Source organism: Cyrtonyx montezumae, unplaced genomic scaffold (genome assembly GCF_038088225.1).
Source record: "Cyrtonyx montezumae isolate F1298 unplaced genomic scaffold, pur_monq_1.0 scaffold_17, whole genome shotgun sequence".
NCBI lineage: Eukaryota > Metazoa > Chordata > Aves > Galliformes > Odontophoridae > Cyrtonyx > Cyrtonyx montezumae.
In genome coordinates, this window is record NW_027071903.1 from 33,432,389 (window position 1) to 33,459,773 (window position 27,385).

A 27,385-nucleotide genomic window follows, 5' to 3' on the forward strand; every position below is an offset into this window, starting at 1 on the left:
CGCCGTGGGATTTTAACCCTCACGGGACCCACGGGGCACCGTTTCTCCGGGGGTTCTCCGTCCCGAAATCAAATAGAGAGGCGGTGTTTGCACGTGCTGCAGCCGGCTGCGTCTCGCTTGAGCGCTGCGGGGATGTTTTGAGCACTCGCAGAGGCCCTGAGACACGGAAACGCAGCCGTGCACCGACGGCTGAACCCTTGCCATAGCTGCAGCGAAAGGGAACTGATGCTCGAAACGGTGCTGTTATTTTTCCTGCACGGTTTTGTTTTTTTTCCCTTCTGCTGTGTGCGAAGAACATACGTTCATCTCCTCCTCGTGCACGTTTCCAGGCTCAGCCCCATACAGGTGCCCGAGTGCTGCTGCCCTCTGATGTAGGGAGGGTGCGATGCTGGGCCGTACGCTCACCTGTGTCCATTTGGAGTTAGTAGGACTCATCATAAGCTGAGTATTGCTGTAAGTGCACCTGAAACTCACACACTTGCCTGGAAACAGCTGATGAGGCGTTCAGTGATTTTTCTTTTGGCATTTGGTTTGTGGTTAAAGCACTGTGTGTGTAGTGAGGAAGGAGCGGGCAGCTTTTGGGGGGTGGTGGTGGATCTGTGATCCCATCCTCAGCTCAGGAAGCTGTCCACACACCTGGGTCCTGTGTGCCAAAGTGGGAGCTGGGAGTGTGTTTAGTTAAATGAGGGCTTCTGGGCCAAAGCTCAGCATCGCACAGCGGACGTGAGAAAATCTAACAAGGATCAAAAGTGAAAAGGTCATTGTGTTGAACCTGAGAAGCGTTGGCAGACCGAAACTGAAAGCAGAAAATGAAGGAGCGCTGGTGTCAGCTGGACACGCGCTGCAAAGTCACCCGCTGTTTCTAATCTCTGTGGAGGAGGCATGGAAAGGGAGAAAACATGACTGTGTGCAGATTGGAGCAGCCAAGAAGATGGAAATACCCTGGGAGGGAGCTGAGCTGTGTGCAGCCAGCGTAGCTCCTAAGCTCGGCCTGCCTGAAGGATCTGTTTCAGAAAGCTGTTTCAAGAGCATGGGACTTCTCTAAAAGCAGTGGGCAGAGTGCAGAGCAGCTGGTGTGTGTCTCTGAGCCCTCTGTGTTCTGTGGAGGATTGTCTCAGTGCCCCACATCAGTGTTTTTCAGCTTCTCACTCGAGTCACACCAGAGCCACAGGTGTTGTGGTTGGGAAAGGTTTTGAGGCTGCATTTAGGATTTCTGTATCTGCCTTGTGTTGTTTCTTCCTTCACAGTGCTGGTGGGGAATGCAAAGCTGCAGCTGTGACCTCTGCCCAAAGACACAGCAGCTTTGGTGGAGGAAAGCTGGGAACAGGAGTGGAGATATTGTTGGTTTCCCCTGTTCAGTCATTCTTAATGAAGCTGTTATGAAAATAATCACCTTTCACGCTGCTGAAATTTGAAGAAATGCACTCGGAGTGCAGTTCTGAGACCCGAGCATTGAATTTGTTCTGCTGTCTGTTCTTTTGAATCAGGTTAAATGATGCCTCATCGGGACAGCGCTCGTTGGCGGCCGCTCCGTCCCCGTGTGTAGCCACCATTCAGCTTGGACGACACCGCTCTGAGGTGCCACACAAAGTCTGTCTGTTGGATCTTCCCTGCTGAGACCCAGAATGTACTGGTGCGTGGGAACGGAGGAATCTGCTGTTTCCAGAGAGAGCAACATGGATCTGCAGAATGGTAAACGGGAGCGGGGGTTTCCAGGAGAGCTCGGGTTGGATGCGTGAAACATCTTGAAGTGCACTGAGCCTTCATGTTCGAGAGGCTGCAGTTTGGGGTTCTGCTCACGAGGGGAGCGATGCTGGGCTGTTGGGGTGGTAAGAATAGATTTCCTGCATGACAGGTTTTCTCCAAAGGCCTGTGGGGTTTAGTCAATACGTGTGCCGCGTCTCGGCAGTTCCTCAATGTGTTCTACAGGATCTGTGCTTTTTCAGCGTGCGAATGCAAATATGTTCCCAGACACTGAGGCAGTGTGTACTGGGGGTAGGAAAGCTGCTAAAAGCAGAGCATCGCTTCCCGGGCGGAGCGGGTGCTGCTCCAGTTCTGCTGTCAGCTTTGGTTGGGCGACTGCAGTGATGTATTGCTGGGGTGGATGGGGAGCTCTGCATTTATATAACACAGCAGATCCGTGGGTGGAAATGCCTCCTTAGGAAGGGCCCTACGCTTCAGGTTGTTTCCTGTCGCTTTCTTTTATTTTTTTCTGAAGGGCCAAATTATTTTTGGCCTATTTTTCTCGCCCAAACCCTCCGTTCCTGGGCACTGCTGCCCTTCTCGGGGTCACAACCCGCATCAGGAAGCAGCCCTTCTGCTCACTGTGCAACGCTGTCCCCCCCTCAGCCACAAACGCTTCGTTAGGAGGCAGCATCTGCGTGCTGCGTGTGGGATGAAGGTGTGTTTGACGCTTTGTACTGAGTAAGCAGGCTTCAGTGGAAGCTGATGTATCTGCAGCCCTATTTGGGATTCTATCAGCGACGATGAAGCAAAACCTGATACTTTATTCAGAGTCCTCCTCCTCTTGCTCGAAGACGTTCCTCACCAGCGTCACAGGGAGCTCTGGGAACTCTTCCCTTTCTCCGTACGTATTCTGCTTATTCCGCGTGCCTCGTTTTGTTTCGCTTTGCTTAATTAGCACTGCATCTCTCCATGATATGCAGTAACTGAATCTTTCTGATTATCTTTACAATTAGTTGACTCCTGTCATCGGTGTTTCTCCCTGGAAGAAACGCTCTCCAATTGTAATGCTGAGCTATGCACCCTTCACGTAGGGAAGGTTTTTGATCTGTGCTGATGCTTTTATTCTGCTGTGGTGACTTGACAAGTTTTTCTTGCTGTTTTAAATTAATTTATGAGTGAATAATGAAGCGAGAGGAGAAGAGGCTCTCCGTTAATTTCTGCATTGTGAATTTGGTTTTTCTTCTGAGAAGTTTCTTACCTGTGATGTAAATGTGGGGGTGCAAATCTCATCAGTGTAACCCTCCTGCACTGACGTGCGTGGATTATTTCATTTGATGAGTGGTTTCAGTGGGGTGATCCCAGGAGAGTGGAAGATCTGTGCAGCCCTGCTCCGTTTGCTCTGTGTAAGCATACTGTGTGTGCTCAAACTCATTTTTGTTTGGGGCTTCTTTGAGTCCTGCCAAGGATAATTGTCATTAGCTAACTGGTCCTTCTTCTGCCTTTGGATCCTGTTACACAACTCGAATGCAGGAATGCAGTGACTCACTCAGCTTCCACGTTTGAATCTATTGTTTACGGTGCATCTATTCACTACGTGGTGCAGCCGGTGGGAACTGCAGGGAAAGGGAGTGAGGTCGAGTGTGATTTCTTTAACGCTGAGGGGACCCCATTTGTGTCCCAGCTCTGCTTTTGGGCAGGAAGGGTATATGCAAGCAGGTTGGATATACTGCCCATCCCTTGAGTATAGGAAAGCCTGAAGGTTTTAGGGCTTTTCTTTCTTGACAGCTATGCATGTGGCCAGATCTTCTGTGGCATCGCTGACTCGAGTAAGCAAATGTAAAGTATGATAAAGTGGGCTCACCTTGCTGCGTCCACACCTCCCTCTGCTGTTCTGCTCAGCTGTGGAGGTGATCCTATCCCACATCCCAGCAGGATGGGGTGCCAGCTTCCCCCCAGCAGCCGTGCTCCTCAACCAGACCTGAGCAGCATCAGGGATGCTGCTGGGCTCCCCTCGCTGCTGCGGAGCAGGGGGAGTTTGTGGCTGCAGTGTGGAGTGATGCTCCGCTCCCTTTTCAGAGCTCTTCAAACCCAGCTTCCCCTCTCTGGATTTGTTCATGTAATCTTAATGAAAAAGAGAGAAAGCAAGCAGAGGTACGGGGGTGGCTGCAGGCTCTCCTGAGGTGGTGTGGCTTTTTTCTTACTGAGATAAGGAGCTCTGCGTAATACAGTGGAGATGACATAACGTGGTTCTGGTAGGAAATACAAAGGAAGCCCAAAGATATTGCCACATGAATGTCTGCAACATAATAGTTTCATCTCCTTTCTATGGGTTGCTTACTTGCTTTCTTGATATCTTAAGCAGTTTTACAGCTAGCATTTAATTCTCATACCAGTTCATAGGAAGCAGTTCAGCAAAGGTGTAGAAAAGCAATGAACATCCTCTGAAATGCTCAGATAGTTCTGTTAGGGAGCTCGTCTCCCTCTTACTGAGAATTCTCTCTGGGATCTCAGGGTGTTTGTGTGCCTTCTGCATGCATCCCTGAGCTGGAACTCAGGATTACCTTCCAGACACAGCAGAGGGTGCCTCTTCTCTCCTGCTAAATCTGGAAATGAGTACTGTAGAAGTGTGCTGTATGGAAATGGAGGTTGTGTTACACAGGGGGACAGCGGTGCTGATGCTTCTGAAGTGGCACAGGGCTCTCTGTGCTTGGTCACCCCACCTTGGTGGGGTGATGGTGACCTTTGAATGTGGCTCAGAGCTGAGTCAGGGTGAGCTGCTGCCTGAGCCATGGAGAACCATTTAAACTGAACCATTTAAGTAATGGTCAGTTGAAACAGGTTGCCCTCCTGGAACAGCATCTTCATGGAGGAGCTAGCAGCATCACCTGAGCCTGCAGCAGCAGTGTGGGAGCAAGGAGGAGCAGGAGAATATCTGGGGTGAGAGCTGCAAAGTGTGCTGGTTGCTTGAGGCTCTGCACAGGGAGCACTGTGAGCTCCCTGTTTTTCTTCCTGCTTGTTAAGCTGTGAGTTAATTTGCATCCAAAAAGTGAATTGAAAGTATTCTTACAAGCAAAAAAACAACAACAGGGGGAGGGTGTGTGGGCAAAAAGTAGATCAGGTACTGATGTGAACTGGGCTTACTAATGCCCTGCAGAAGGAGAAGTAGGAAATGCTGTGCAGGAATAGGAAGTGCACTAGTGAAGTGGCAATAGGCCTGTATTTTTAAACATATTTAAATACACACTTCATACAGAAGTGGTGAAATCTCACATGGGACCAAATGCTGATGCGGAAGGGCAGCCTGCAGCAGAAGGTGACGCCTGCTCTGCTGCCAGCCCATGGCACAGCCCCGTGTCACTCTGTCTCACAGGGTTTCCAAAATGGCAGTGAATGCAGGGACTGTACAATCAGGTGCCCAGCTTAAGACACTCCAAGCTGCTTTTCCAGTGTCTGGGTGCCAAGTGCTGTTCTTCAGGAGCATCCCCCAGAAGGCGTTCCTAGTTCTGAATCGCAGGCATCTGAAAATGCTGTTTGCTGTGGGAGATGGGTTCTTGTGCTTGCGGGTGCTGTGCCAGGGGTGTGAAGGGGCACTGAGGTCTTAGTGGTGGCAGCTCCAGTTCTCTCCTAGTGGGTGCTGTAAACTTCAGGGCTGTAGCAAGAAGGGAAGCACTGCTGGTAGCACCAGCAGTGCGTTTCAGACCTTGGAAAGCCAACTGGGAGAAGTCCAGCCTGAAAGCCAGCTTGAATTACAGGCAGTAGTGGAACATTGATCTTTATCTGAGTTATGTGTGGCTTTATCTGTTGCTTTACAGCTTTATTTTTCCAACTTCCAGTTAAAATGTAATGGTTGTGTGTTACACTGACACGTAACTGAGGACAGCTCTGTCAAAACGCCAAGAAAAAAACAAAGATAAGGTGATAAGAAAATCCTTTGCACTCAGAACCTTTACACGGGAGCTCCTTAACTACTGCTACGTTGCTCTCAGGTGAGGTTGGCACTGTGGTCATGGCCTGAAGTGTTGCACTCTGTTTCAGTGGGAAAAAGCAATTGATAGCATTCACATTGAGCAGGCCTGTAATTGATTTATTGTTTTGCCAGTGATGCTGCAGGTAATTTTATACTTGCATTAAAGAAAGCACTATGATTTTTTTTTTCATCCTCTCCAAAGCCTTTTGGGGCCATATCTAAAACCCATTAAAGTCTCTGAGCTGACATAGCTGGCTCTGGGTCTGAGCTGCAGGGATCCTTAGAGCATTAAGGCTGTGGTTTGTTTGTTTTTCATTTCTCTGATCAATAACGGGGCTGCCAGGGCAGAAGGCAGCTAGCTGAGGGAGTGCTTGTGTGGTAGGTGAGGGTGTCGAGGGGTGGGTTTGATGCCAGTGAGCTCTCAACTTGCTGTGTAGTTGAGTTCTGTCCTTTATTAGGTCCCATCTTGGATTTTCAGTCGAGTTAGGCTGATATTTAATTCCCTTCCTTCATCAGAGCCCATACGCTCGTTAATGGGTCAGCAATTGCTTCTTTGCATGGTTATATAAAACCACAGCAGAGCCCTTTCATGTGGGTGCTGGTTGTTCTGCAATAACCGTGTGCCTGTGCTTTGAGTTTGTGCCTTACTGTAGGTAAAGGGACGACTGAACGAATTAGGGAAGACCCTTTCCCCTCCTGAACTCAGAGGGGATCTGTGCTGGGAGCCACAGAGTGCTTTTAATTCCTCTGTAATGCTCCAAATGTGGCAAAGCATCAAGGCTGACGTCCCAGGCACTGCTGGGGACGGCTCTGTCCGCTCTCTCCGCTGCTCTGTTTCTGTGCGTAGCTGCAAATCATGGAAAAATAACGAACTGAAGCAGTGATTCAAACGAGAAGTCGGGATAAATTTAGCTCAAATATTCTCGGTATGTTTGTGGTCGCTGTGGAAATTACATCACCACTTGTTTTAATGATCAGAATATCGCTTGGAAAGCTGGCGCAGCTGCCCGGGAGGAGCTCAGAAGGCAATCTTCTAAAGGAATATATGTCTTTGCAATTGCCTCACCTGCATTTAGTTCATTCAGGGGTTGTTTGTGGTTTTCCCACCTTGGGCACGGAGTGGTTTGATGGCAGGTTACTGCTGCTTAACCGCAAAGCTGGTGTGCTGCAGTGTGGTGATCTGCCTCGCACTGAAATTCTGTCTAGGGAGTAAGATTTAAAGGAGTGCTGATAATTGCTGAAGACAAGACCTCCTGCAGAACCAGCCTGCATCTCTTCCATCTTTCACATCAAAGAGCCTTTGAAAAAGCTTTTATTTTTGCATCAAACAGGGAAGTTTTAATTTATTTTTTAAACGCTAATGGACAGGATCCCTTTTCAGATCTCAGATGTAGCTTGCAAAAAAAAAAAAGCCATCCCTCCTTGAGTTGGCTCGTAATCGTGGTCACAGTTCTCCAATGCATTGTACCTGGGGTTTGTCACACAACAGAGTATAAGTGAAAGCTATTAAATAAAAGTAATTCAGGGGGTTGGGCTGGGAGACGATCTTTAGTGCCATGGGTCTGAGTTGCCCATATGTTGGTGGGAAGGGGATGAAACATCCTTACCTGGTTTTGCCCTTTGTCTTTGAGCAGCTGCCTGAAAATGCCGTGAGCTTCAGCAGGTTCACCACACATACCTTCATTTGAGCGTAGCATCGTTGGCTTTCCTCCACTGAGATGAGCGTTGACATTCCCAGAAGGGAAGATGAGAGAAATATTTCCCCTTTCTCCCCTAATGCAGGTACTTCTGCCCCTCTGGGGTTTTACCACTGGCTATGGAAGAGGGATTTTTTTGGTAGCCCCTATTCAATTTTTGGCAGCACGTCATCACGCAGCTTGATTCACGACCAGCGCTGCTTTGGCTGACAGCAGAGGCCCTTTCATCAAAACTCTCTCTTCTGTTCCAGACACAGCTGCTAAAGTAATATTCCCTCCTTGATATTTTCTCTTGGAAAACTCTGAGGGTCTGCTCTTGCTCAGATGGAAGCTGATGGAAGTGCACACAGCAAGTCCAATAGAAGCTGGAGCAGAGCCTCACTTTCTCACTTTTATTTCTTCATTTTTCTTTTCCAGAGTATCACATTCGTATAGTTTCTCTGGTGTCCTTCCCAGCTCTGCTCTTCCCTTGGCTCTGCCATTGCCTGTTCACTTCTTTTGATGCCAGCCATATCCTGTACCATGATTACCCTTCCAGTTAACTTAATCTAGAGTTGTTTCTTCGTGTTGAGAAATGGGGGCAGGAAAGAGTAAAGCATTTAATTAACCTATCAGATACAGTTAAAGAAGCACAACAAATTGTGCACTGACCTTGGAGTGGGGTATTTACCCCCTCAGTTGTCTTGCAAGGACTCTTCTCTCAGATGTGTCTGCATTTTCCCAGGTCTATCAGCTTGTTTAATAAACACCCTCCCTTCCTACCAAGTTCCTTCCAAGCAGTCTTTGTTACGACCATTAGTGCCTGCTGGTGGGGTTCAGTTCTGTGCATGCATGAAGTAGGAACATGGTTGTGGGACAGGCAGGGCTGTGGGCCTACGGTCCTGCTGTCACCTTCCTAAACCTTATGCAAGGCTTATTTTCAATGAGTTACTCATCTGTTCCTTTTGCTTTTTCTAGAGGTCTGTTCCAAAGCCTCATTTCTCCAACTCTTCATACTTCTGTCTAATTGGCAGCTGAAATGTATTCATACACTGCGCACAAATAGCTATCCTCCTTCCCTGGTGTCTGCCTTTGGGTGTATTTATAAACAGTGCTCCCATCACTATCCAGCCTTTATTTTTCCATCCTCAACCAACCAAGCTCATTTTATTTGTAATCTCTGATTGATCATCTTCACCTCTTCCAGATTCCCCTAGAACGTGATAAACTGCAGTTGTGCAAAGTGTTTTTGCCTATCTTTTCAATGTTGCTGCTCCTTTTTTTCCTCCTTTCAGGCCACTCTTTCCAAAATCTTCAGCTATCTAGGTTCTGTAAGAGACCTTGCAGGTGACAGCAGCTGCCCTCTGCCACACGATGGAGGGATGGAGAACTGGGCCTGCAGCTGGGGCCGTGGAGGTCAGAGCGGAGCAGTGATGTGCTCCATCCTACCACTGTCATCTTGCTGCTATCCTTTTTAGAAGAATATTGAGCAAATGAGTTGTTTGAAACCAAGAAAGTAATCGTGTGTGGGAATTGTTTCCATTCTGATGAAAGTTTCAAAGGAAGCCAAAGTTATCTGTGAAAATGCACGCTGTGAAGTTGCAAATGGGAATTCAATGCTAGTTTGGTTTCACGGTTATGTTATTCGATCTGGTTGCACAGCAATGGAGATACCTTTAGTGATTCAATATTGCTCTTTTCCCAGCCATGCCTGGAAACAGACACACAAAAAAATCTGAAGGCATAGTCCTACTTCTGCGTGTTTCATGTCTATCTTCCAGTTTAAAATTTGGAGAGGAAGAGTGGCACTGCATGGCCTTGCATGCAAAAGCATGCATTCAAATGACTTAGGCTGTAGGGCTGGAACCTACAGCTGGGGCCAGAAGACAAAAATAGAAACTTTCACTTAGAGTTGAGTCATTTGTGTTTTCGATACGGCTGTCGTCATTTTGCCACGAATGCTTTGAGCACTCCTCTTGTTAGAGGGAGCTGGTGAGGCCTGGCACATCTCAGGTGAGAGGGCAAAGCCGTGGTCCTCACTGATGAAGGAGGGCCCAGTTCCTTTCAGTGAATCACCACAGTGTGTGCAGAGTTCATTAGTGCAGGATGGTTTGCCCCAGTGTTTGTTTCACTGTGCTCTTGTTCAGCTCAGTTCATGTCCTTGCTTTCTGTTGCCTCTTTTGTATGTCAGAGAAATCGAAACTACTGAAGCAAATGATTTCCAGAGTCACAGGGATCTGGGAGGCTCATGCACAGATACAGGAACCTGCTCACATCTGGCAGAGCTCTTCACACAACCATCTGTGTCAGTGTTAAGAGTACTTGGGGTATTTCTGTCCCCCTTGTTTCTTGGATAATGATGAAGTATTTGTATAAATGCATAGCCAAAGCCTTCTGAGGTGTCTGTTGTTCATAACTCAATTCTGGAGCTCTGAAAAAGGCAGCAATTTTCTGTCCAGGACTTAATTTTTTCCTTTCAGATTTGCATGAGCAACTGTTTTTTTCCTTGCAGGTGGTTCTAAACGGAAAATTTCCAGTGGCTCTGTGATAATTAGTCACTTTGCATCGCTGTACCTAAAATTATCAGCATGCCTTTTCCAAAGTCCTGTGTGCTTGCTGGAAAACATTTACTGCAGATCAGCACTTAGCGTGAGTGGTGCTGGCATGTAAACGATTGTAAAATAACACCGGATTATGCAGTAGTAGTAATGAAAACAATCACTTTAGGACTGATTTTTTTGACTTTGGAGCATTTCTGTGCATTCATTTCTGGTCCTTTGTGGAGCTGTCGGTTTCCTTTGGAAGCAGAGAGCATTGATGATAAGCCGTGTTGTAGATGCAGGTTATGTTTGTAGCATACACACCATGTTTTCCACTGGCTTGGCAAGCAGATCTTAGCGTAAAGCCATTTCTGTAATTAGCTTAAATTGTGGGAATTTGGGTGAAAACAAACCATGTAAAATGGGCAGAAAAAGTGTGTGTGTAGGGTTCACTTGTCCTGAGAATCTGGCATGTTTCGCTCACCAAGAGATATTAGCATTGGTCAGAAGGACACAGCCCACTTCTGTCCTGTCCAAGTGGGACAGTGGGCTTGCCAGTTGAACCACCTTGTTCCCCATCAGACCCATTCACCATTACTTTCCCTCCTTCTCTCCTCACAGGGACTTCTATATGTGGTTCTGACCACTTGTTGATCTTGCTGGCTTTATTTTACCTCAGAACTGACTGGAATATTCCTTTTTTTTTTCCAAAATATGGAAAAGAGACAGAGTAGATCACAGGCTTTTTACTACAGACCTTCCTTTGCATGGTTCTGGGCCAGGTTTTGGTTATGGGGCCATGTGGGCGATGTGGAGAGCAGCCTTATCTGCTGGGACCAGGTCTTGGTCCGTGACCATCTTTAAAGAAATGAATGAAACCTTTATAAATAAATAAATAAGTAGGTTAATGCTGTTTTGATGCGTTAGCAAATTAGGCAAGGGGCACTAAAGGCATCTTCATCTCTTGAAGCATTTTGGCTGAATTGGCCTGATACAATATTGTCTTAAATATGGGTTTTATTTTTGCTGCCTGATTTGGGATGGGAATAATTTTCTTCGGTATCTCTGAGATTTCTGTAGGATTCAAAACCTTTCCCAACCCCATCTGGCTGGGAAGGGTAATGTAGGATTCATCCCTCGTCCTTGGAAATGAGCAGAGGTTTCCCATGGGCTCAGTGCATGGGTTCAGTTTATGGATGTGAAGTTGTTTGGGGCAACAGGAGATGTATCAGTATGGTTCTGCCCATCAGAAATGGTATGGCTTCTTGGTAATTTTGCAGAGCAGCCTGGCAAAGCTTTCTTACGAGTATCATAGAAAAATATTCAGCAACTCTTGTGAGTTTCTAAGAATTTGGGAGGGTTTAAAATATTCAGGACGTTCTAGAGCTCACCCCCGCCCCATTTTTCCCTCTCTCAAAAGTCAAAACAGCCAAAGATGAAGCCGGTGGAGGTTAGCTGTGGCCATCTGCTGCTGTTGAGGAATTACTGTCTGAGCTCAGCACGGAAAGGCAGCCTCCTGCCCACCCCCATCCCCAGCTCCTCGCTGAACCGGAGGCTTGGATTTCACCATAATGGGGCATGGGGATGAAAATAACTGCCAAGGCTAAAATGCAGTGGTTAATTCAGACAAAGCAGCAGCAGCCAGCTGACAGCGTGTCGCGCAGTGGCTGTCAAGAGCTGCTAGTGCTGGAGCAGAGGTGGGTGGCTAACAGTCCGAGGAATTAATTGTTTAATTGAGCATCGCCGAATGGGAGGCTGTGTTAAAGCCATCATCTTGATTTGCTTCTGTCTCTGGGAGTACCTGCACACATTATGACAAGGTCAGTAGCAGTTTCAAAGTCTTTCTGTTGTTGTAAATCTGGTTTGAAGTAAGTTAGCTTCCCAGTTTTATCCTATGTTAAGCATCTCATTTGTATCTTTATCTGATAAATAAAAATATATCGCTTGCCAAAAACACCTACCTTGCCAGAGGAACTAATGTAGTACTTAGAAACTCCAAGGGGTGATGGGTCAGAAGCAGGAATGCAGCGATTTGGGACGTGAAGATAATAATCATCTCTGCATGTGCCATTCACTTGTGCAGCTGTTTGCTGATTCACAGCATTACCCGCAAGCCATTACCTCTCTACAGATGATGGCATGTTTTGTACACTTAGAAATATTATGTCTTTCTTCCACCTGCTTTAATGACAAGGCCTGAGACTGGAGGTAACTGCATACATCTCTAGCGTTGTCCCGGTGCCTTTTATTATTAATTAGACCTCATTTTGTTTTGTTTCTTGCAGCTGGAGCTGCTCAGTCTTCTGCATTTTTAAACTGATGCTGCTGCAGTATTTGAATGGCAATAAAATAACGCTGCTTTCTTATTGATAACCACTGTTTCCACTTCAGTATGTTTAACAGAAAATTAGTCTTGCCTTTAGCTTTTGCGAAAGGCTGTTTCTCCGAAGGCAAACTTAAAAGCTACTCCCCAAGAATTAAACACTGGAAATACTTCCCACTCTTGATTTCAAAGTTAGCTGCTGTAGTGCAGGCTGGTAAGCAATGTGGTGAGAACATGAGGGATGTATTTTCTATTTAAGCAAATCCCCTAATTTCTCCTTTACAAACAGGGCTTGGTTTGCTTACAGTCATTATAAGGCAAGCGAAGAAGCTGTGGATCTGTGGAGAATTTAAACAAAGAAGATGTAAAGATAGGGGACTGCACTCTTACGTTTGTGGAAATTCAGATGCGTTAGAGAAGTGATCCCAAGGATTCCACTCCAGTTCAAATAGGCTGCATCCATCTGCTTCCCTGGTGCAGCCTCAGAAGTAAGGAGAGTGTGGGTTTGGGGCAGTGGTTTTAAAGCAGCCTGTGCCGACACAGGAACCCTGATTTATGGCCAGTTTAGCAAAAATTAAAGGAAATCACAGTGGGTGTGCAAGAGCTTCTGGAGTTTCTAGTAGCCTTTTATTACAGGAATACCCAAGAAGTGCTGATACAATATTGTAACTTATTTATGCCATATGTATTGTCAAATAATAATATAGACCCTACTGAGCAAAGTACAGAAGCTTGTCCCTAAACCTGTGCAGTCTGAGAATCAGGAAGACCTTATTACAGCATATTCCGTGATCAGTTGAGCAGATCCTGTTAGGAAAGCCACAAAGTGTTCAGGTAAAGAGCATTAAATTCGTAGGGTTAAAGGTATAGGCAGAATTTCTTTGGTATTTAGCCCAGATATTTGCTCAAAATGACTGATGCATATGCTGGTGAAATGTTATTCTCAGCCTATGTGAATGCTGTGCTGATGATAGTTCGGTCATTCATCCTTTAGAAATAAAATGGCCCTTAGTCAGCACAATGTACTCTTCCTCTTTTTTTTTTCCCCTACTGATGAGTATAAATTAAGCTTATAAAACACGCTGCTTCTTATTTTTCATCTGCATGTCAGATACCAGTGTGTTATTTCTGAAGCCTCCAGAAAGTCCTCTGTGAAGTGGGTGATTTGGTTCACAAGATGCTTAGCTTGGCAGTGGATGGCTTCTGTGTTTTTTGGGAAGCTAAGAATGGTTGGCCTTCCTTCTTTCACTCAGTGTTTGAAAACTCCAGTTAACTTTTACAAAGCCATGGGAGTAGAGCTGTTGGTTGAGGTCAAGATTTCTATCACTCTCTGACTCATCAGTTCTGCTCTTTGCAAGCTTGGAATTAGTTTAATTGAGAGGTATTTTTTTCATTGAAGAATGTCTCTATGCCTCAGGTCATAGGTGGGAGGTCAATTTACTGTGCAGAATACAAACATAGAAGTCTTGTTGACATATCAAACATCTATGATGAGCAGCACTTTCTGCCAATAATATCTAAATATATCAAACAGTGGAGTTGCCCAGATCACTTTAATTCAACAAAGCTTTTACTGACATTTATTTGATGGATCATCCTATACATCCTCTAGTAAGTTTTGGTTAGATCAATAAAAAATTCTGATTTGCCTAAGACAAGGCTAACATTTCGTGCTGGGACCAAAATCCTGAAGACTTGAAGTCTTGAAGTCTTTGCCAGCTTACTCTGGGATCACACAACCTCCATGGAGCCATCCATTTGTGACTGGAAGTGCCCAGAAATTGGCCATGGGTGACGGTCACCCCGCGTTCTCCAAGCAGTGGTGCTGTTCGTAGTTGTTACAACTACACCATCACTCTGGAAAGGTCTTAGAGAATTTTTGAAGGGGCCAGAAGTGTAAGAGGAAGCATGATGCCTCAGCCAAGTTTTCTCATGAAGTTGTCACTGGGTAAAACAGAAGTGATCTTGGTATTAGGTCTAGCTCACTGATTTCCTCCTTCTCTCAGATAGAAATACCGTCTTGTTTCTTCTTCTTCTGTATAATTTCACTGGTAATCTACACTTCTTACTCACGAATTACTTAGTGATGAGCGTGTTTGGAAGAGGGGATCAGAGCCATGAAAAGTGAGGGTAGTGGAAATGCTAAGTCACAGCCTGAACCAGTGATGGAGCACCTGGTGGGAAGGCAGGGCCAGCCCATGGGAGCTCGGGTACCTGCAATGGATCCTGGCTCCACCTTCCCAGACCCCATGTAAGGGTTGGCAGTGGAGATGAGGGTATCATGCTGGAGATCCCTGCATACCTGAGGCCTTCCAAGGGCAAGCAGATTCTTTCCTTTGCTTCTCTGCCCACGGCTGCTGCATTTGGGCTTGTTCTCTCTTGGCATCACTACCCTGATACCATTGCTGTGCTGTCCATCACATTATAGTGTTACAGTAAGCTTGAGATTTATGAAGTTTTGCTAATGCCATCCATGTCCCATCTAGAGGAATGGGGTTCTTGTGGTGCTTCCTGGCGCTGCTGGTTTGCTTGTCCTCACTGCACAGTGGGGCAATTTCAGAAGGAAAGGTGGAAAATGCTCCAACAGAAGAGATCATGTGGGAGAGGTGCCTGGAAATCTGTCTGGTCAATGAGAAGATGACACTGCGACCTCCCAGATCCTAGGATGGTCTCTGTGAGACACTCACATTTTCACTTTCCCTGGCTGTGGTTTATATAGAAATAAAGATTATTCTTCATCAGAATGGATGTGCCTGTGTGCTTGGAATTGGTTCCAGGTGGTGTGGCTCTTGAGTGATAGTCTCCAAAATCAGGGTTAAAGATGAAAGGAAGTAAAACCAGTCCCTTCTTTTAGCATTTATCTTTAGGAACTAGCTTAAGAGCATTGAGCTCTGTCAGCTCTGCTCTGCAGTGCTTCCTGCTCAGCTCTCCAGCTGTTTTGGCTCTCTGATTCCAAGGGGAATTCCAGTACTTCTCTCCAGGCTCAGGGTTTCATCACAGTCTGCTGAGCACACTGAGGCTGCATCTCAAAGTCACTGCACAGTCAGCTTACATCTGTCCTTGACTCTACTTAGACCAGTTCTGAACTGTTGGATTGGAAAACACTTTTGCATTCAAGTTCTCTCTTTTTTTTTTTTTTAACACCTTTAGACAGTTACCTGCATAGGAATCACTTGCATTTCCTACTTAGTTGTCTTTGAAAAAGAGAATTAAAATATAAACAAAATACTTAGTGGTCCTTTGCAGGTGTGCTCCCATGTACTCCCTAAAAATACAGAATTAGGAGGTACGGAAGGTGCTGCACCCATTGCATGAACTCCAGGATGCTGTTTATTGTGCTGTAATTTAACATTGCCATCATCTTTCCTGCTCTTTGTCCTTCACATGTTCTGCATCATCTGAGCAAGGTTATTGATGTGGGCACATCTTAATGGCGTGAATCTCTGGAGCTGTCTCCAATGTCTGGGTGATCCGAGCTCCGTTTAAATAATTGATGAGAACTGTTAGTCAGAATGTATTGGTGATTTCAGACTGCATTATTCAAAGGTATTTACTGACAGTTACATGTTGGTTCAAATTTACTTCTTTTTCCAGGCTGTGTCTGTGTATGAGCTGTCAGGTTGACACCATCCAGGCTCACAGTGCTAGGAACTGGGAGGATCCGTGGGGAGGGAGCATCACAATCCTAAAGGGTTTGCAGCCTCAGCATGTGACTGAGGACAGGGGAAGCTGGGCTCAGGAGATCAGTGCTGGAATCAGGAGTGGACCTGAGCATCTTGTTTGTAGCTCAATGGCTTTCCTGCTGAAGTGTGCAGCTTTCCTGTCCCCACAGTTGGAGTGGGGGATGACGTTTTCATGGTTGGCTCTGTTAGCCACGGCAAGCATCTCCTCTAATGGTTTGAAGCTTTTAATCTTTGACTTGTAAGAACTATTCTGGCTCCTAGTAGCATTAAAGAAAAGAACAAGTCTAGCCTAAGAGGCTCCCCAAAACTGACCAAGGTAGCACTGGGCATCTCGTGTAATCATTTACTCTGTTTTCCCAGAGTAAGTTTTTTTCAGTGTCATTCCTTTCCCTGCAGCTGTATAAATCTCTGGAGGGAAGTGCTGGAGTACAGTGGGGCTCTATTTTGTAAGCTCTTCCCTCCTCAGGTTCCTGTACCAGGGGGCTGAGATTGTGGGCTGCAGCAGAGCATCAATGTCCATGTGTGTGAGCTCTCACACCTTCCTTTGGAAACCACCTCTGGGAGCAGCTGGGGAACTCACTGTCCCTTTCACTTTCATGTCCCTTCTGGAAAGTACTGTGGCATACAATCCCTTTCCTATAGCAGATAGCTTAGTGTCAACTGTTTTTAATTTTTTTTTCCCTCTTCCTAAAATTTAGATGTGGTAAATATTCCACTGGAAAATAAATGGCCACTTTCCGTGCTGCCAGGACGCATCGGTGTTGCAGCTGTACGTGAGTAATGGACAGGGACTTCTTCATGATGATGCTTTTCTGTTTTTGCTCTAGGAGCTGTGGGCATGGGTGGCAAACAGTCCACAGTCGGCGAAGTCTCCGTAATTCAGACACCTGTGACAGAAAGCATTCAGGCTGCTTACAAAGCTGGAGACACTGCTAAAGCTCAAGAATTGATCAAGCTGTCGTGTGAGGAGGCTGCACTGCAGGTGGAAAAGGTAGGGTTAGCTGACTGCTCTTTCTTCAGTCTTTTTAGCCTTGAAAGCACTGATCAGAAAGATGAGACCAAATCTCAAGGGAGAATGTTTGTAGGAACAGAATCAAGGGCTGGAACCACAGGGGAGAAATGCTATCCCCATTGAAGTAGATAGTAGAACTGAGGTCAGTATTGACTGCCAGTTTGTTGGGTGTGTTAGCTTTGCCAGATGCAGAGTCCTGGGCTTTTCTGCCTGCTCTCAAATGCAAGCCAGCTCTGATTCAGAAGCTGTGTTACCACCTGAAAAGGGTGCTGACCTCCAGCTAATGTGCCCTGCTTTTCAGGTGCATATATAATTTGATCTTTAAGAGATATGCAGCACCTTGTGTTGTCAGGATGGAGAGTGTGCAAACATTGCAGGCTGCTTTAGCATGGAGCCCAGTCCTACATTCAGTAAGCACACACAGTGTGCTTTTGCACCAAAATCATACAGAAAAAAACCAACAACAAACCAACAAGCAAAACCAGCAAATTAATCTAATTACTTAGTATAGCAATAACAATTTTAGTGACGACTAGTGTTTATGGTGCCCTCAGTTAATCATAGTGACAGTTTGCATGCAATTGCGTGAGCACAAAGAAACATGTAGCTCTAGGAATGCTGTCTTTCTCTGCTTGCTCCCTTCACAGAGATGCAAAGAAAAATCAGTTTGTTTTGCTGTCTTTTCTTTACCAGTGTCAGCTTTTAGGTATTGCAGCAGCATATGGAGATCTGCAGGCAGTGAGGTATTTACTGAAGGAAGCATTAGTGGTGTTACCAACTGAACCTAATGATGACAACGCAGCTGTGGTGGCCACCTATTTTGGACATAAGGATGTTGTGAAAGAACTGCTGGATTCCCTGCGTGGTGAGCCTATGGGATTGCTTTTCCCTTTCATTTTGGTATCTGTTTGCTATAGGTTCAAGCAGATATTTGTTTTTATCCCATCCCTTGAAAGGTGAGGGAGGGCTTGGGGATAAATTGCATGTGTGTGCTGTGCCTCCTGGCACGGGAGCATAAGTTTGGCTGATGCAATGCACCCAAAATGAAACACATCAATGGGAAATGAAAGTTGGTATTGGAGACTTTGTCTTACAGGGAAAACAAACTAAAGCAATTATTTCACATTGTCTAAAACGTGTGTTTTTGTTTCACTCTCCCAGCAATACAAATCATCAGCTGTTTTTCCTCAGTCTTTGTTTCCCTCCCGTGAAGCTGAAAGAAGTGGCCTGCCTCGGATGTTTGGATCCAATGTCAGTTGAATCAGGCCTTTTCACAGCCACTATTTATGGATGAGTCTGGCACGTTACAGGCCAATGGCATCAACTAAGTCAATGCCTTATCTTTTTGGTAGGTCCCAGTACTTGCCAACAGCTCCTGAACTGGATGCTGGCCATCGCCTGCCAGCAGGGACATTTGGACATAGTGAAACTCCTGATTCGTGCATACAGTGCCGACCCCGAGAGCTGTGCAGTCAGGAGGAATGAGTTTCCAGTTCTTATACGGTTGCCTCTGTATGCTGCTATAAAGGCAGGTATGTATTTACAGGCCTCAAAGCTTTGTCCCTCTTCTGCAAAGTCTTTCAAGGAATAGGCTGAGTCGTTCCAACCTGGGAATGTATTAGTGTGGGCTGGCTCATCTGGGATTGTTCTGGATTTCCAGCAAGATAAATTAAAACAGAATTGGCTCTGAACCATTTGACTTAGCCAAACTTAAGTCAGGGCCTTTCTAAGTTGGATTACTGCAAATGCTGAGAGACTGAAATTTCCTCATTAATTTTAAACTCCTAGGGAAACGACCCTCCAAAAATAGAAAACTTCCAAGCAAGTGCGTTACTGTTATATGTACTGTGGCACACAAGCTTGAATTTAGGCTGAATAATTTACACTTCAAAGCACAGCTGGGTGTGTAATTTAATAAGATGGGGAAAAAGAGGAGAAAAGTAGTGGAGTTTGGGCTGATGTTTATATATATAGTGCCTTTGGTGTTTCAGTTTGACTGAACTGAATCTTATCAGTGGAGGAAATAGTCCTTCTGTATTCGGTTCCCTTTTTGCACACCCCCATGTTTTTTTTCAGAAGTGGTTATTTCCCAGGATTTCTGTTCAGCTCCTTGTTGATTCATTTGCTTGAGAAGCAGAGAACAGACAATCTGCCTTTTCTCTAAAGGGAATGAAGATGTGGCTGTGTTCTTACTGCGGAATGGAGCTTTCTTTTGTTCCTACATCCTGATGGACAGTCCTGAATCCAGCAAGCACCTTCTGAGGAAGTACTTCATCGAGACAAGCCCACTACCAGGTAGTGCTCCAGCAAAAACAGTAAGTAGCTATTTATCTGAAGAGATGTTCTTTGCAAGAAGCACCATGTTAAGAGTTGATGTGTGTCTCTGTATGTCACGTACCATGTCTTCTTCTCAGCTAAGAACCTTGTGGTTTGCCACCCGTTTAGAGCACAAGCTGTGAAGGTGGCTTTCATGTCAGTGCTGAGTTGGAAGGTGTAAACCATTAGGCCATTAAAAGGTGATGTTGTGCAAGATACTGTGTGGCACCTTGCATTTGGCTGTTTTAACGTCGTTGTGTGAACAAGGCTTCTGCTGTGAAGAGGAATCATTGACTTTTGCTCAAGGTCTTACAGAGAAATGAGCACTACTGTAGACTTCTCTGTGATCCACTGTGATTCGCCGATGTGACTCCCATCTTCAAGAAAGGCCGTAAGGAAGACCCGGGGAACTACAGGCCTGTCAGCCTGACCTCGGTATCAGGGAAAGTTATGGAACAGATGTTATTGAGGGAGATCACACGACACGTGCATGGCAATAAAGGGATCAGACCCAGCCAGCACGGGTTCACCAGGGGCAGGTCGTGCTTGTCCAACCTCATCTCCTTCTATGACTGGGTGACCAGACAGGTAGATGAGGGAAAGGCTGTTGATGTAGTCTACCTGGACTTCAGCAAGGCCTTTGACACGGTCTCCCACAGTATTCTCCTAAGGAAACTGGCAGCCCGTGGTGTGGACAGGTTCACTCTTCTCTGGGTGGAGAACTGGCTGGAGGGCCGTGCCCAGAGGGTAGTGGTTAATGGAGTTAAGTCCAGCTGGCGTCCTGTTACGAGTGGTGTCCCCCAAGGGTCAGTTTTGGGGCCCATCTTGTTTAATATCTTTATTGATGACCTAGACGAGGGAATTGAGTGTACCCTCAGTAAGTTTGCAGATGACACAAAGCTGGGAGGATGTGTCAAACTGCCTGAGGGTAGGGAGGCCCTTCAGAGGGATTTGGATAGGCTGAACAGCTGGGCTGAGCAAAATGGGATGAGGTTCAATAAGACCAAGTGCCGGGTCCTGCACTTTGGCCACAATAACCCCATGCAATGCTATAGGCTTGGGGCAGAATGGCTTGAAGAATGTAGAGAGGAAAAGGACCTGGGGGTGTTGGTTGATGCTCGGCTCAACATGAGCCGGCAGTGTGCCCAGGTGGCTAAGAAGGCCAACAGCATCCTGGCCTGTATTAGAAATAGTGTAGCCAGCAGGAGCAGGGAGGTGATCATCCCCCTGTACTCAGCTCTGGTATGGCCGCACCTCGAGTACTGTGTTCAGTTTTGGGCCCCTCACTACAAGAAGGACATTGAGGCCCTGGAGCGTGTTCAGAGAAGGGCAACAAAACTGGTGAGGGGCCTGGAGCACAAGTCTTATGAGGAGCGGCTGAGGGAGCTGGGATTGTTTAGTCTGGAGAAGAGGAGGCTCAGAGGAGACCTTATTGCACTCTACCACTTCCTGAAGGGGGGTTGTGGTGAGGAGGGGGTAGGCCTCTTCTCCCTGATAAGTAATGACAGGACGAGAGGGAATGGCCACAAGTTGCGCCAGGGAAGATTTAGATTAGACCTCAGGAAGCATTTCTTTTCTGAAAGAGTGGTCAGGCACTGGAATGGCCTGCCTAGGGAGGTGGTTGAGGCACCATCCCTAGCGCTGTTCAAGAAGCGTTTAGATGAGGTGCTAAAGGACTTAATTTAGTAGTTGGGTAGAGATAGTGATAGGAGGATGGTTGGACTAGATGATCTTATAGGTCCTTTCCAACCTTATGAACTTATGAACTTATGAACTTATCCCTGGTAAATCGTTCATTAGGCTTCAGCAGTACATCCTGGATATGAGTGTTAGCATGGCTGTGCTAGCTGAGCACGTAAATCCTTCTCTTCCCCTGGGTCTCTTAGCTTAGATACAGCGCATACGGACAGGCTCGTGTGACTTGGGTTAGCTGAAGCACAGGCAGAGCAAGCTCCCATCTGTTCAATGTGCATTCCTCCCACCCTCAAATCTTCATCAGTAAAAGATGACTGGTAGCCTTTACTATCATTCACTGAAGGCATCTGAGGTTTCTGGTGCAGCATTGTGAATGTCACGTGTGATCAGATCACACGTAACCCCAGAAAATGGGTGTGTGATGGGGCACAGAGGCCAACAAAAAGTAATCAAAGCCGTTTGAGGTTGACAAGAACTGTTGACTACTTGGGTGTTGTAGCATTTTGACAGTTTGGAGGACATACTTGCATCTGTTTCTTCCACTGTAAAATGTGGAAATTTAAATTCCTTGTTGGAAGGCTTAACACATAGTAATGATGCTGTGAGATCTATGGATGAGTGGCATTGTTTTCAAGCAGGATATTATTGCATTTCTTGACTATTTTTGTATCTTTGTATAACAGGGCTGTATTCTTCATTCTCTTCATCTCTTATTATTAAAATGTTCTTTATTCAGAACTGAAAAAATATCTCAATGCACATGCTATTACTGCTTTGTATTACTGCTTTGCTGCTATGTGCAGCATTTTGTTCTCTTTGTACTGTTATCCAACAGTTTAGTTATCAGACATCTTCCCCTTTCCTCTTCAGTGTGTAGATGAACTGCAGTTGAATAGGAGCATGGGAGCTCCAAGTTAAGGAAAATTTTGGGATTGATGCTCTGACTGCATCAATCCCACTGCCATTTGAGTATCTGCTTGCTCAGCTAGTGGGGTTGTGGGGTGTTGATTCTGCTTTGGTGTCAAGTAAAACTAAGCAGAGAGATTCTCATAACATTCCAAGCTTTTCTGTTCTCTATTTTCTTGCCTACGCTGCCTTGTTGGATCTGAGACAGTACTGCAAATGGTAGAGACTGCAGTCCACACATGTGACCTTGACTTAATTAGGCTCAACCATAAGATTTAGAGTCCTCCCTGTGTCATTGTTAGTTTTAACGACAGATAGACAAAAGGAAGCAAAATCCTAGATGTTTCTGGACAAGAGTTGGTCAAACTGCATGCCTGCTTAGAAGGAAAACAGAATGCAACTAGCGAGATAATTCAACTTGGATAAACTTTGGAATAAGTGTTTGAATCATAGAGAAAAGATCTGTTTTCCATGTGAACTTGCTGGCAATATTTAACTTTGCTGCTGTAAAGAATGACTCAGCCTTGCTCTTGTCACACCCTGAGCAAAGAAGTCATCTTAAAGCATCAGCTAATTGCTAGAAGACCTTGGTTTAAAAAGAAGAAAGAATAAAACAAAAACAAAAAAACAGGCACTCAGAAATGTGACCTTCATTCTTCTAGGGGCTTTTTATTTGTAATATGTTGCATATTCAGGCTTTTCTCTTTGAAATAGATTTTCAGTCTGGCCCAAATTCAGGAAGATTTGTCCCAGTTTGTCTGTAGGTCTCAGGTCCCTGGGAAGTGACAGTCACATTGCCCTTATGGTTTTTTTTTAAGTCAAACTTAGTGGCAGTTGCAAACTGATCAAGCTCATAAATGTCAGTCTTTCTAAGTGATTCTGAATGGATCTGATGCCTTGGTGCATTCTGCAGCAGGAGGCAGCCAGCTGGACAGCAAAAGCCTCTTCTTGGACAGGTCTGGCTGAGCCTTTCCCAGTGAGCCCAGCAATTCCAAAGGGCTCATCCTATCTGTGCTGTCTATCTCTGAGGGAAAACACTGCACAGTTGACCTCCAGTTGGTTTCAGAGCACTGCATGCTACCAACTATGCGTAAAATGTGGTTGGAGTGCCTTCCAGGCTGCTCTTGTGCTCTGGATGTTGCTGCCTTTCCTGAGGCAAGTGGAGGTACCTCTCATTTTGCTACTTTTTTCTTTTCCTGTTGTATTATTTACCCCATACCAAGCCACTATCTTTCCAACCAGAGAAAGTGCTCTGTTTTTACAGGAACAAATGCTGAAAATACCCCCTGCAGTAAAACATCTCTGTGCAGGTTCCAGACTTTGAGTTGCGTGTTGTAAGCATGGGGATGTTTAACTTTCCAGCCTGTGTGCAATGGTAGATTTTCTGCTTTTCCATTGCGGACTGGAAAAGAGCTTAAACTGCTGCATTTTCCCAAGGGAGTGCTTTGCCTGGATTTTTGGCATAGAAGCATTATGTGTATGTGTGTGAACCTCCGATGTCTTGATCCGCTGCCTGACTAATCTCAGTTACCATCAGTAAAGAAATCTGCAGCAGGTCCACTCGAGGTTCACAGCAGCATTATTGATGGAGGAATTAGATCACCATCCTCAGGATATCCCGCCTGCAGCGAGAGTGAGATTCTGGTGGTGCACATGATGTCAGCTGGGAGAAATGCACAACAGCCTTTTTTAATCACCTTACCAAACGGTCTCAGATTGAAGTAACCACTTTTTTTTTTTTCTTTTTTGCATTTGGAGTTCATTGTTTGCCCAAAAGCAGTGGGGTTTCTTGCTTCTGCACACTTTCCCGTCCCTTGCAGCCCCTGACATCACTGCAGTAGAAGATTTCCACTCAGTTTTCAAGACTCAAATGGAGAAATTATTACCTTGGCAGGGTGAGAGGTCTATAGAATTTTTTCTTGCCCTGGTAAATATGTGCAGGAGCCAGAGAGCAGTCCTGTCTGCTTTGAGCGTGGAGTCCACCAGCTAAGCCAGGGAGGGCTGAGCTGATACCTGAGCTCTGCAGGTTCAGCACTGCAGCCCTTTGGCACCTGGGAAGCTAGTGGAGGTGGTTGAGTCGGGGTGGAAATCCCCTCTCTATATGGCATTGCTGCCAGGCTGTCTTTCATGTCATTGCGTTTTCACCCCAGAGATCACAGGGCCAAGTGGGTCTGTAATGTTTCTCCCCTGACACCAGGATAACAGGCACCAAGGTGAGTTTAGTGCACTGTCCCTAAGGAAGATGAAGGGGCTCAGCTGGTGCTTTGGTTTGCAGAGAGACAGACACCAACCCCACAGTGTGTTGAATTTTGTGATCTTGTTTTAAGAGTCACCATCTGAATTCTGCAGTTATCTTTCTATCACATTAGATGCTTTGAAGGCAGGACTGCATTTCTGGAGTAAACGATACGTGTCATCTAAATGCAAAATACAGAGATGAGTATCAGAGAAGCAGAGGAGGCTCCTGGTCCTGTTTGCTAAAAGCAAGCTGGGTATCTTCATATCAATGCATCGGTTGGTCTGCTCAAGGACAAGTTCTTTTTTGTGCTGAAATAAAGAATGTGGGCCTGCTGTAGGGAGCATCCTCTTGAAACAGAGCAGGAACTGAGAGAGGGGATGAACACAAACAGTTCTCCTTTTAAAAAAAAAAGTCTTTATTGTAGCTTTATTGGGAGCAGTTTAAGCAGAAAGGGGAAATGTGGCAGTTGGGGTTGGCAGCTGAGCAGAATGTTCACCCAGACTTATGGCTGTAATTCTGCATTCTCTTGCTTTTTCATGCATAGGTAAACATGTGAATAGTTCAGGGGCCTGGGTACTCCAGTCATGGATGTATGTCCATGGTCATCTGCTGGTGATCACAAAAGATAAGTGATGGTTCTGGTAAGAGAGAGTGTGAGATGAATCCACATTCCTACAGCCCTCAGCGCTGTGAGCAGTTAAAATCCAGTTCCAAACCCTGTGTCTTGACCATGATGTGGGTAAATGGGAAGTCCCTGACTTGCTAGCAGTTGTTTTCAAGACCACAGAGATGTCTGGAACCGCTGCCTAAAAGCTTGGATTTTCCCGTACTCATTGTGGTTTATCCGCCTCCATTTTGGCTGAATCTCAGCATAGCTTTTGACAAAAACAGTCTGCATTCCTGGAAGGAGCAGAGCAGGATGGAGTATGCTCTGCCAGCTGAGGTTGGTTGTTAAAAGTGGCTAATTCCCCATTAAGACACCACTCACATCCCTAATTAAACTGCTTGCATTCTGCTTTAAATACCTGGATCTCTTACACCTTCCTTCTCACTGGAATAAGTCTGTTTCTGGTGACCTCAACCAGCTGAAAATTCTCTAAAATAAAAAAGAGAATTATTATAGGTGCTCTGAGCATGTTCCCAAGTGGCTGGACAGGCACTGCTTGAGTACTTTACAGAGTAGACCTGCTTTCCTGCATTACCTGGATGAAGGGGCTGGCTGCTGTGTTGAATTCCTGGGGTAATTCAAAGCACTAGGGAAAAATAAGTCAAGTGTCTCATCACAAGTGTGATATTTCCCAGTAAGGTTTCCTTGTGGGGCACCTGCCCCACATCCATGCATCACTCCTGAAGCACAGGGTAGCCAGAAACGGCTTTGCAGCTTAAATCACATGTGAATGATGTCCACTGAGGTAAACATGCTCACTCCTGAGCTTTTACAACTGAGAGAAAACAAAGGTTTAAGCAAAGTTTTGCAAGCAGGAAGCTGCTAAATATACAGACGTGGAAAATCAAACAGTAAAGCAGAATTTGCTGGGTGTCAGTGTAAGAGATTCACACCGTAACTCTGCTGGAGTTGATTTCTCATGGCAGATGGCTTGGTCTGTTTGATATGGGATGCCTTGTGGCACGGTGAATGGAGCTTTGGATAAACAGCTTGTCCTCTGCCTTGGTTTCCTCAGTGATACCATGGGCACAGTATTTCCATTCCTATCTGTTGAGCCTTCCTGAGGTTTCACTGTGCACCTTTGTGAAGAATTATGTCATAATAATACAGTAATGTAATTACTGGTAATTTCTAAAAAGTGCAACTGTTTGTTTTTACCTTTAATTCCATCCTCCTAGACATTAAACCGTGCAGACTCCATTACCTGGAGTTTTAAGTTGCAAGAAGGCATCTGCAATATACTTTTATTTCCCTTTTCTCCTCCTTTCCCAAATGAATTCCTTTTAATTTTAAATTTGGGGTTAAAAATGCTTAAGAACTGCAGCCTGGAAACTGAAAGCAAATTGAAGTTGTTGGCAGGTTCCTTGCTGCCTCCTGGTGGTGAATTAACGATGGCTTCATCGAGGCTTCCTTATTGGTGAGCAGTGCCAAAAGCACTGAGTTTGGTTTACAAAGACATTTTGGGAACAATAGTGTGAAAGTGAGTAGTCTGAATTGTAGACCTTACTGGAAGACAGTGAGATGATTTTGTCAATGAAGGCTTGGGTTGTTTCCTTACACTGATGACCTTTATGTGTTCATGTTTTCTCCTGTCTGGGCTGGAGGCTGAAGTAAATAGCTTGGCCTTTCACAACAACTTCTGTTTTTTGTTTGGTTTTTTTTTCCCATCAGAGGATAAAACAACTTCCTCATCGATCTGTCAAAAGCAGCAGAACAGTGCCTTGAAAGGAGGCATCTGCCAAAATCATACCTCTTAGATAACAAAATACCTTGCTAAATAATACTTTACAAACTTCTGCTGTTGAGAAGTGCCTTACAATAGGATGTTTGCCTTTTCTTGCATGCCCCAGATGCTTCTTTGCAAAACCTTGCCTTGCCCCAGGATGGTTCTGTGCTGCTGTTGCTGGAAATTTACAATGAGGAACAGTGTCTGAGGATCTGTCTATGAGCTCTGGGTGGTTTCAGGCCATGGCAGCCCTCCTGTGTGGAGCACACCAGAGGCAGTGCATGGGCCAGGTCCCCTGCATGTGCTTGATCGTGGTCTTTGGAGCGAAGTCATTGAGTGAGTGTATAGTGCAGACTGCTGATATCCAGGCATGACTTCATCTCTGAGTCAGTTTAATTCCTAGAAACAGACTGGAAAGTGAGCAAAATGTTTACAGCCTGTGCTCTGATCTGCCAGATTCCCAGTGGTGTAACAGGCTGAGAGCAGCAAGCAAGATTTTACTAATGTGGTTTTCTCTTCTATTTTTTGTGACATATGCAGGCTTTGTGTGTGAACTGGTCAAACCTCAAACTGCCCTGGGTGGATCTGGACTGGCTGATTGATATCTCCTGTCAGATAACGGAGCTCGATCTGTCTGCCAACTGCCTTGTCTCCCTTCCCTCCGTGATCCCATGGGGCCTGATAAACCTGAGGAAGCTCAGCCTGGCTGACAACCAGCTCACAGAGTTACCCAGCGTACAGTCGTCCGATGAGATTATATGTACAAGGTGTGTGCTGGATGCCCACAGCAGACTGAGCCCTGACAGAGAGCAAGGTTGTTGCTTGTGAAAACTGCCCATGTGAAGAGCAGGTGCAGGAGTTTCTTGGTTTCTTTTCTGCCTGTTGTAAAGTTGAACTTAAGATTCGCCCTTTTCCATTCTCGGTGTTACCCAGTTAGTTGTCAGGGCGA

The 27,385-nt window shown here is 45.7% G+C and overlaps 1 protein-coding gene across 1 annotated transcript in view; it reads left to right on the top strand.

The window, feature by feature from the left end:
* The first annotated feature begins 1,575 nt into the window (after positions 1 to 1,575).
* Positions 1,576 to 27,385, top strand: part of LRRK1 (leucine rich repeat kinase 1) — a 65,012-nt gene continuing 39,202 nt past the window's right edge. The window contains exons 1-6 of the mRNA XM_065734035.1: positions 1,576 to 1,692; positions 16,703 to 16,866; positions 17,581 to 17,752; positions 18,240 to 18,419; positions 19,054 to 19,202; positions 26,977 to 27,203. Of these exons, the coding sequence (XP_065590107.1) occupies positions 1,626 to 1,692; positions 16,703 to 16,866; positions 17,581 to 17,752; positions 18,240 to 18,419; positions 19,054 to 19,202; positions 26,977 to 27,203 (959 nt within the window). The 5' untranslated portion in view covers positions 1,576 to 1,625. The remainder of the gene's footprint in view (positions 1,693 to 16,702; positions 16,867 to 17,580; positions 17,753 to 18,239; positions 18,420 to 19,053; positions 19,203 to 26,976; positions 27,204 to 27,385) is intronic.